General features: G+C 38.3%; 1 protein-coding gene across 3 annotated transcripts in view; it reads right to left on the reverse strand.

Annotated features, from left to right (window-relative positions):
* LOC107738742 (RING finger and SPRY domain-containing protein 1) overlaps positions 1-10163 on the reverse strand; it is an 18640-nt gene extending 8477 nt beyond the window's left edge. Inside the window, exons 1-9 of one of the 3 annotated variants that reach the window (XM_016550572.1) lie at positions 9901-10163; positions 7697-8203; positions 5626-5678; positions 2753-2865; positions 1800-1926; positions 1311-1369; positions 971-1037; positions 755-886; positions 487-602 (exon numbers count right to left, since the gene is read on the reverse strand). In XM_016550572.1, the coding sequence (XP_016406058.1) occupies positions 487-602; positions 755-886; positions 971-1037; positions 1311-1369; positions 1800-1926; positions 2753-2865; positions 5626-5678; positions 7697-8058 (1029 nt within the window). In that variant the 5' untranslated portion in view covers positions 8059-8203; positions 9901-10163. Of the gene's footprint in view, positions 1-486; positions 603-754; positions 887-970; positions 1038-1310; positions 1370-1799; positions 1927-2752; positions 2866-5625; positions 5679-7696; positions 8204-9300; positions 9388-9900 lie in introns of those variants that run through there. The other 2 variants (XM_016550573.1, XM_016550575.1) reach the window with 2 other exon arrangements.
* Positions 10164-10377: the final 214 nt, after the last annotated feature.

Raw genomic sequence — 10377 nt, forward strand, 5'->3', positions numbered from 1 at the left:
TTTCAAATAATTAGACATGCTAAAACACAGAATTTGGTAACAATAAAACATAAGGTTGGAAAAAATAAAACATTTCATAGGGCCCTAAACGTCATTTTTGTTAAACTTTTAATAAATTGATGTTAAATTGTTTAAATTTCATGATTTTAATTCATTAGACATGCTTTTTGATTAATACAATTTAATTTAACCATTAAAAAGGAGTCCAGAAAAATTAAAACGGAAAAAAACAGAACTGTTCCTTATCAGTAAGCCTACACAGAATACTGTAGATTTCCACAGAATCGGAACAGTCATCTTTCATATCTCTACAGCATTCCGCACAGGTTTTCATTTATTTCCTTATTCGCATTTTGAAAGAGCTTTAAATAAATGTCTTCTATCTACCAATCAGAGTGTAGTTCAGTTCTGTTGAACACGTCTTACATTATCGAAATCCATTTTGCTGAATTTTACCCAGAGTTACAATAATGCTTTGCCTCTCACCTCCAGTCCAGTAGGAGAGATCTTGAGATATTCGCTGACATCATTACTGTTCAGCATGGCGTTGATGTTGCTTAAGTTGACCTTCTCATAGGTAAACTGGCGCCCCTCTTTAATAACTACAGGCCAAAGGGTGACCAAAGATAAAATTATCAGTGAGACACAACGTACAAGCTTAATATTTGACTTAAATTGACAAAATCATCACAAAATACAAACAGTTGGGCTAAATATTAATAACATGTGCACCAATGCAGTGAAAGATACTCACAGAGGTTATCAAGACTCCACTGGGCACAGAAGCCCACTTGACGCTTCAGGTAGTCTGGATGATCTGCCCAGCACTCCAGAACAGACAGACGGTCACTGATGCATGATTCCGACACTGTTAACTTGTTCTCACCTGAGATAAAGACAGGCTCTCATTAAAGTACCTTTCTGAGAAGCTCCTGATTGAACATTTTGAACTGAGATCAGTTAGACTTACTGGTTTGAGAGAACTTCTCTAAAGCGATGAGAGCAAACAGCATAACAGTGGGATGGGCCTCAGAACTCTAGAAGAACAACAAGACCACTTTAATGGCTATAATACCAGCTTTAATGCAATTGCTCTTGCAAAACCAAAGGGTATTTCACAGCTTAGTTTCCATAAATATTCTAAGTATACTGGGGAGGAAGCTTTGTATTATGAATGTTAGAGTATATCTATGTAGCAATTTGAACTATCACTTCAAAAGACGAAGAAAATTCCTGTTTTCCATTATGTGACCCCTTTAAGAACTACCCAGTTAGTCAGTATGTTTAATAAAACCACTCAACATTCTTACCAAACTCTCAAGTAAATACTCCAGAGTTCCAGGGCTGAGAAGCGCAATGCTCGCTGGACCTGTAGACAGATGGGTAAAAAGATGAAGTACTCCAGTATTAACCAAATTATTCCTTTGGGCAATGTCTTTGACCTTAAAAACAGAAGCACGTATCTTCAAACTGAGAGAACTGGACAGTGTGCGTGTGTGTGTTTGTGTGCAGCAGCCTCAGCAGAGCTGTCAAATAACAGGCATCTGAGGGAGCCTGCAGCATGCTCAGGCATGACAGGCCTTCACAGACTGCAAACTCAGCTCTTTAGATTTGGAGGAACAGGCTAGTGCAAATATGATGTAAAATGAGATGCAATAGATCTCAGATTGATTTTAAAAAATCCTAAAATATAATGCTGCAAGCCTTTTACCCACTCTGACACTGTCAGAGTGGGTAAAAGGCTTGCAGCATTGCTTTAGTAAATGCAGTGTGCGTGTGTGTGTGCGCATGTCCCTTACCAGCCAGTTTCTCAGCCAGACAGCCCAGGACTGCTGTGGTGTTGCGGTGTTTGGCTGGGATGAGGGCATCCTGACGCGCCACAGCAGCACTCAGATTCAACATGTCTGACAACTTCTGCAGAGCATCCTGACAATACAAACACTTCATCAATGACTGAATTTTTGAAAGGGTCAGAAAATAATGCACTCAACCGGAAACTAACATACACAGAACAAATGCTCTTTCCCCTTAGTATTAGCTGCACTTTCTTCCTCAAAACGCAAACAAGGAGTCAGAAGCAATAATATACTTTTACTCATACTTAACATATATTTTTGTTACAAGGTTGTTACTGTCACTTTTGATCAATTTATTGTATCCTTACTGAATAAAATAATTAATTTTTAAGTATAAAAAAATCTTAATAACTTTAAGCTTTAGTGTATTTTAAGGTAACAATATATATCACAATATAGTTACTTCGTAGATAATTTAGTGAATTAAATACTTTACAAAACAAAGATACTTCATATTATTTTTCTATATTTGGAATGTGATGGACCCAAACCAAAAGAGGACAGAACAAATGAACAATAAATCTTGCATCAGTACAAAAACAGTTGCATAACATCATAAAACCTTAATCTTGAATCTTAATGCTCAGTAAAGCATGATGATGTCTGCAATCATAAACTTTAAACAGAAATTACAAACCGTTTTTTTTCTGTTATCAATGTAAAATGGAAAAAATAACTGTTTTAGTGCAAAAAAAATGAAACGTTTGCTGAAATCAATTAAAGAAAGAGAGAGGGATATCACTCAAAAGCAGCATAAATTCAAATACCGGGGAAATGTTGTGGTCCCATTTTCAAAGTGCTAGCAAAAATACAGCTGCATTACTGTCCATTAGCAAAAGCAGAGGTGGAAAAATAATTTGGTAGTCAATGTTGTGTGGTAATGTACGTGAACTCACTTTGGTTGGCAAAGGGCATTCATCCAGTAAGAGGGTTATTACGGCCGGTCCTAGTGGGTCATCTAGAGGAATTACCCTAATTAAAGACTGCACCACTTCCAACCAGCCATCATCTATAGCGTGAGAAAAAGAGGATGGGGGAAGAACAAACACAAGTTCAGTCTACGGGACAGTAGGAAATACAGAGCCATTATTATGACAACGCATTCAAACAACATTGAAAAGTATTGGTTAAACAATATGGGTTCTTCCAATGGCTAATGCCAACATCTCAAGAGCAGATGATGGTCTATAAAAAAGTAAATATTATATATGATGATAACAATGAGCAAATTAGAAAACTAAATTGCTAAAAATCACACATTTATTTTACAGAAAACACTCAAAAACGCACTTTGACGCAAACATGATTTACTAAACTCATATGCTCTTCAGGGGGTTTTGATCTCAATTTTGAAGCCCAGAGTAGTTTCCACCTGTTTACTCCTGCATGAAGTTCTTAGCAGCCACCTGATGCCACAGAGTCTCAAACCACAACATGCAGGCTCAGCTCGGAGCAACAGATGAACGTATAAATAAAATCAACAGTCACAGAGGCTTTGGCAATGGCACAAGAAGAGAGTGGCAGGCTGGTGACCTGCACATGACCTTGCTAAATTTTGACCCCTGATTAGAGTTCGGTGACTCCGGTCCATATACAGACCTCAACATTACAACGGATTCGCTGCAGGTAACATCCATGAGTAATTAAAAAAAAGATATAAAGTAAATTTGTATGCAAAAGGGGCATGTAAACAAACAGCAGAGCACTGCCCTTGTAAACTAGCAAAAGCAGTGTAGCTTTTACACACTATCATACACAGTGTTTGTTCCTGCCGTCTTGAGGCTCTGAGGGACTTTAAAGCTGCAGCTGAGCAGCAACCCACTCACTTCAGTCACTGCCACAGAACGGAGTGACGGCATGACAATGGCAGCGCAGAGCACAAGCCAAACTTCAAAAGCAGCCGTCACTAATACCCACAGAGCTTCCGCTGTTAGATTAACATCCTAATAACTTAATCAGTAGCCAGGGGGTCACAACAAGCTGCACTTGTTCCCCTGATGGAAAAAACAAGCCTGGAACTAGAGTCAAGGTTTGGCTTGTTCACTTTGGATAATAACTACATTGTTTCTCCACTGACAGACATTCAAAAGTAGCTACTCATTCTGACTAAATAAAACTCAACAATTAATGTTCTCTGCTTTATATTTGAGTAGATGAAGTAGACACCATTTAACGTCACAGCTCATGCACACGCCTGGAGCAAGTAGAAAGTAATAAAGCTGAAGAGCTTGTTGTGACTGCACACATTCTCGTCGTGCCATCAGTGTTGTCATTCTCCTGTGGTTCGAGATCATTTGGGTCATATTTACGACTCAGGTGATCCATTCAAAACAAATCTATATGGCTCATTTATACGAAGCAAAAATGCCAACATCCAAGTCAGTTAGTTTCAAGCATCTGAGATTTCAAGCATTGAGATGATTGGGAATTCTAACATATAATTCTCTGCAGGCATTTTAGGGGGGTTTTAGACTTCATACACTGGATAGCTCCCAATCATGAAAAGAGCAAGCATAAGATGAATAGCAATCCAATGACCTCAGGAGGTGGTACAGCTGCACCATTTGAGAAAAAAAAAAAATTACAATTTTTATGATAAAAATTGTGACTGCAATTTAAAATGCAATAAAAAAAAAAAGAAAATATATATATATATTTTTTTTAACTTCAGGTTTGCCGTTCTTGTTTGTAGGGATGCACAAATTTGCCAAAAATGCTGACATTATATTTCAATATGACTATAAAAGAATTACTTAAAAATATTATTTTCATATTAAATACAAATACTAAACAAAATAAGATAAGATATACTACTGTTGTAATATTTCACTGTAAAATAAAAAAAATTGTATTTAAGAAAAAGAAGCAATAATACATTTATTTTACAGATAGCATTCTTTACAATACTAGCATTTGTGGCTGTCTTTATGGCTTTATGGCCTACTTAAGCTTCTCTTTTGTTGACAGCAGCCGGTATATAAGTGCTTCTCATAACAAGTTTGGGATGATGGTTGCCCCATAATGCATTCTCAAAATAATGTTATGAGTGAGCCAGCAGATCCCATTATCCATACAAATAATCACATATAAGTCATAGAAGACGTGACCTGGGTAAGTATATATGTGACCCTGGACCACAAAACCAGTCTTAAGTTGCACAGGTATATTTGTAGCAATAGCCAAAAATACACCGTATGGGCCAAAATGATCTATTTTTCTTTTATGCCAAAAATCATTAGGATATTAAGTAAAGATCATGTTCCATGAAGATATTTTGTAAATTTCCTACTGTAAATATATCAAAACTTAATTTTTGATTAGTAATATGCATTGCTAAGAACTTCATTTGGACAACTTTAAAGGTGATTTTCTCAATATTTAGATTGTTTTGCACCCTCAGATTCCAGACATTCAAATAGTTGTATCTCAGCCAAACTGTTCTATCCTAACAAACCATACATCAATGGAAAGCTTATTTACTCAGCTTTCAGATGATGTATAAATCTCAATTTCGAAAAATTTACACTTAAGACTGGTTTTGTGGTCCAGGGTCACATATGCATCTGAATGTGTATAAACTTTACTCCTTCCAATCAGAATGCCAACATTTGAATGTTTGTGAGTCCCACGACCCACATGTGAACAATGGAACACATGGATGACAAGAGCATTAGAACTCTCTTATATTGGTATATAGCGCAATAGCAGATTTGAAATGCTGAAATGCCCTCATGGAAATGCTGCAGCATTTTAAGTGTCTTTCACTCACCTGTCTCTGCCATCTCATGAAGTGTGATCATGGAGTATGGCGGCTCTTGGTCACTGAAACACAAAAAGACCAAATACAAAAGTTAATGGCAAAAAGTAGCGCAACCTAATAGAGAAAATGTTTGCCTGTGTGCCTCATACCCAGGGTGTAAGCATCTTATTTAGTCCTTGGCTGCTACAGACATCAGTTATGAAAGCCTAATGGTATAATGGGTGATTGTGTGACACATGACGGATTGCTATTGGAGGGCAGACTGCCGCCGCCACTGCTGCTGGGGCTGTTTTGGCTTTAGGGTGTATGCATCCATTTTGCAGGCTGGGTCTGCAACAGTAAATCTAAGCAGCGATAGCAAAATCCCTTGAGGTGCTCCTAGAGGGAGCTGGGCCCGATCAAAACACCACCAGAGACATTTAAGCAGGGAAAATAAATTTGCCTCTATTCTGCAGTGTGACGCCGGTGTAGTTCATTTGTCAGTCATAAATCAGTGGTTGGTGGGTACTAGGGGTGATGTTTTCAAACAGCAGACGGGGCCAAGGAAAAGATAGCTATGAGGGTGGTCGAAAAAGAGAAAGAGAGAGTCTGAGAGAGAGTGAGAGAGGTCTAATGCCCCCAGCCATGGGTGTCTGACTGCTCTGTGGTTGTTGTGTAATGGTCACACAGGGATATGTTCTAGTTAGAAATACACTGATTTTCTGCTCTGTACAGAAGAGGCCCCCCCTAATACAAGGTTCTCAAACTTTTTGACTCAAAGGCCCCCCATACTGGCTAAAATATTTGCTCTAGTATAGCAATTATGACAATATTGCTTGCCTTCAAACTTTATTAACAGAAACTGGGTGTTGATATTAAATTAGTCACTATTAATCACTTTGTGCTTCTATGAGATTGAATCTTTCAATAAATTCTTTGGTCCCACTTTATTTTAGGTGGCCTAAAAAGTAAGAATTATGTACTTGGTGTACACAATAAGTGCACTGTATCAAACGATTAATTTAAATGTAAGTACACAGTAGGTAAGGCCACCTAATATAAATTGAGACTAAATCTTTTAACAAAACAAGTTATGGGGGGAGAGGTCAGATTTCAGCGGTTTTAGAATTTATTTTATAATACGATCAAATCATTTTAGGTCATCCTGTTTCCCCCTTGGGCCCCAAACCTCTAGTTGAGAATCACTGCCCTAACACATTAACACAATCAAGGACAAAGCTGTAGGGGTGTGTGTGTGTGTGTGTCATCAAAACTAGGGTTTCTGTTGAATAAAAAACAGCTGTCAAAGGATGTGGTTGAGCAACCAAAATATATTCCAGCTGAAAAAAAGAAAAGAAAAGAAAAGAAAAGCTGAGACTCCCCCTTGTGCCCTTTAGGTATTTTTCTTTGGAATCAAAACAAGAACAGAATATTTCCTTTTCCTATAAAGCTGCATAATCTAAGATTTCTTTTCAGGGATGACTATAAACTATTAAAATATCCAGGCAATACTGCAGGCCTTGCAAATCCGGTTCAGAGCCGCCAAATGTGATGTACACATAGAACAACTTTTCGTCCAAAGTGAACATCCATCATTAGATAGCAGTAGGCCGGCTGTGTGGGAAGGTGTAAGAACATGTGACAAAGAGGAAGACTGACTGGCAACTCTGATATCCAGCCAAAATGTTAAAAGAAACATGAAGCTCTCGGTTATCTCAAGCTGCTGTCTTGGGCAATACATTAAGATTAAATGTGGTGCTGTGCGAACGAATGAATAAATAAATAATGGCATGCTCATTAGAGAGCTCTGCCAGGCTTCTCCATAAGCTCTGCACATTTAAAGCTGCTTTATTTTAAAAGTAAAAGCTCTTGCAGACGGTGTGGCATCACTGTGGTAGACAACAATACTGGAAAAAGAAACCACAATGCAAATGGATGTTTAATAGCAAGCCAATGCTTTTAGCCAAAGATGGAGAGATGTTATTGCTGAGTAAACAATTAAGTAAACAGGGAACTGAAATTGATATGACGTGCATGATTCATTCCTACACAGATTTAATGACAAATCTCTACAGATCCTCCTCATTAAATGTTCACTCACTTGTCAACAAGAGTCCTGATGACAGCCAGCGTGTCCAGTACCAAACCGTCCACGTTTTGTTTTTTCCGACGTGGCTCGTGCGGTCCTCGACCTCGCCGGGGCGGTCGAACCGGGTCCCTGGGCCGGCTGCCTCTGGCCTCTGGGGGATCAGACACAGAGTTATCCACTCGCCTGAGCTGCCTGCGAGGGGCTGATCCCTCCTCCATGTCACTGTCCTCTCTGCACACGCAGCTGTTCCCCATGGCTCTGCCGGAAGAGAGGCTGGGCCAAAACTGCACTGACTGCAGCTGTTCTACGGTGAGTCGTAGAACCCGCACGAGGCTCCTGCTGGCACAGAATGCAATCCAGGTGGCTACTATCATATCATTGGAAGAACTTTAGAGGGTGTCTTGGTACGGGTCGGGTAGATGTGTCGGTCATTGTGCTACTGCAGGCCACCAGCAGCCAGACACAGCAAAGCTGATGGTGCAGTCAACACGCATCCTACAGCCTGGGAGGTATTCACTCCTAAAAAAACATTACGCATTAAAGTATTTTCAGTGTGGACAGAAAACACGACAATGCAAACATGCAAATTGTAAATAAAATGCTACACTAATAAATTATTGCATGTAGCTTGTTAAAGTAAAACACTTAAGCAGTGATATTAGTCACTGATCTCGAATTATATGCTCTAATAACATATGTAATATATTAGTGCTATTAATTAATATTATTGATTTAAAGGCGTATTGCTGATGTTACAATAATATCCAGGTCTTGTCTCCTGAACAATGTTTTGCTTTAAAGGGGTCATATGATGCTTTTTTAAAGATCATTATTTTACCTTCTTTCTTTGCGTGCACATTTGGGCGGCATTATGCAAATGTTTCCACATAGTGAGATAGATATGTGGGGGACTGTTAGAACGAGCAGTTTTAGGGGGGCGTGGCAGAGTCTTAACTTTGATAAAAAATATCTCTTTGGTTTTGAGACTTTAGTCTTTGCAACTTCAGGGATCTTATCTATGCACAATCAGTTTGTAACACTCCAAAGAGAAAGGAAAACTTGAAATCGCATCATATGACTCCTTTAAGGCATACAGTTTGTAAGTAATCAGTACAGCACAGCCTTAAGAAAATTAACCAAGGTTTTTTGTAGTAAAAGTGGAGTAACGTTAACTATGTTTTTTTTGGCCTATTGGTTACCATCTGTATAACCACAATTTTACTACAAATACCATGGTTAAACTATAGTTAGTGTAGCCAAACCATGGTTAATTTGTTGTTACCATAGTTTAACTACAGTAACCATGGTTTACAGGAAACCACGGTTAATTTTCTAAAACCTAACATAAAAAATGTGATATCAACCTAAATAAAAAAAACTGTTAATATTGAAGTACAATAACTACATAAAAACAACAGGCAGTACGTATTTAAATATACATAAACGAAACAAATATTATTGCGAAAGGATACTGCGCTACAGTAGTTGTCGGTGTTAGCAGTGGCTAACTAACAGCTACTAAACCAAACAACTTTGCAAAAACCCCATTTAAAACATAACAACCCACTCACACATGAATGAACACTGACTAGTTTACGTTTAACACAATCATTGACCTTTACGAACCCGCTGAAAGCTTATAAACAGCACGCTGTCATTTCAGTAAATTAGCGTCAATAAACTTGAGTCTCTATGGTTGCGTCTCAAACCATAGTGAGCTGCCGACGTAGGCAGCATTTAAAGGGCTAGTTCATCTATAAATGAAAAGTCTTGTCACTACGATTTAAAACTTTAAAACTATTTTTTTCATTAAACAAAAAATGAGATGTTAGGTAGATGGTTGGAGACAGACAGCGTCAGCCACCGCTTTATGAATGCTCATATAATGAAAGTGGATAGTGACTCAGGTTGTCATTTTGTCTAAGGTCTCCCTATACAAATTTTTGATACTTGAAACGCCGAATGGACCTATGCCCAAAAGACTGTTGATGTTTATATAATTCCGGTAATGCTGTCTTAAAAGGTAGCTCACTATGTCTTGAAACACAGCCTCTTTTATAATATCAGAAATTAGCAACCATATAACTAGCCACACCTCCAAACAGATGAACAAAACGTCAGTTTAAAACCTTTCTTTAACATGGCACATACACTAACACGTCTTTTATAATGAAATAATGTGGATATAACGTTACCAGAGACAAGTATTTACTCACCCGGTAAAGCGGAGGATTTTCGGTAAATGCAACAGCACTGATCCGTAGGCCGAACACAAAGACTACACGGGAAGTGTGTGTGCTTTACTTCTCAGCGATATGATTCGTACTCTCACACACAACCACTTCAGTAATCAACATTTTGCCGATCCACACACAAGCAGATCCAGCCGGTGTTTGACAATGAAAGTAAACGGTTGGCTGAGAAGTGAAACCATAACGACGGGCTGGAATTAGCGTGAGATAGCTGGAGATTCTGCTTCTTCTTCTTCTTTGGTGTTTATTGGCGGTTGGCAAACCAACTTCTAGGTGCATTACCGCCACCGACTGGACTGGAGTGTGGAACAGAATACGTGCTTATGGGATTGACATAATGCGAGAAGGGGGAGAAAAAAGAAAAAAGAAAGAAAAAGAAAGAAAGAACAAAAAAAAAACCTTATTCATTTTATTAATAATAAAATAAATAACTTAAAAAAA

Source organism: Sinocyclocheilus rhinocerous, unplaced genomic scaffold, assembly GCF_001515625.1.
Source record: "Sinocyclocheilus rhinocerous isolate Xijiao unplaced genomic scaffold, SAMN03320098_v1.1 scaffold1938, whole genome shotgun sequence".
Classification (NCBI taxonomy): domain Eukaryota; kingdom Metazoa; phylum Chordata; class Actinopteri; order Cypriniformes; family Cyprinidae; genus Sinocyclocheilus; species Sinocyclocheilus rhinocerous.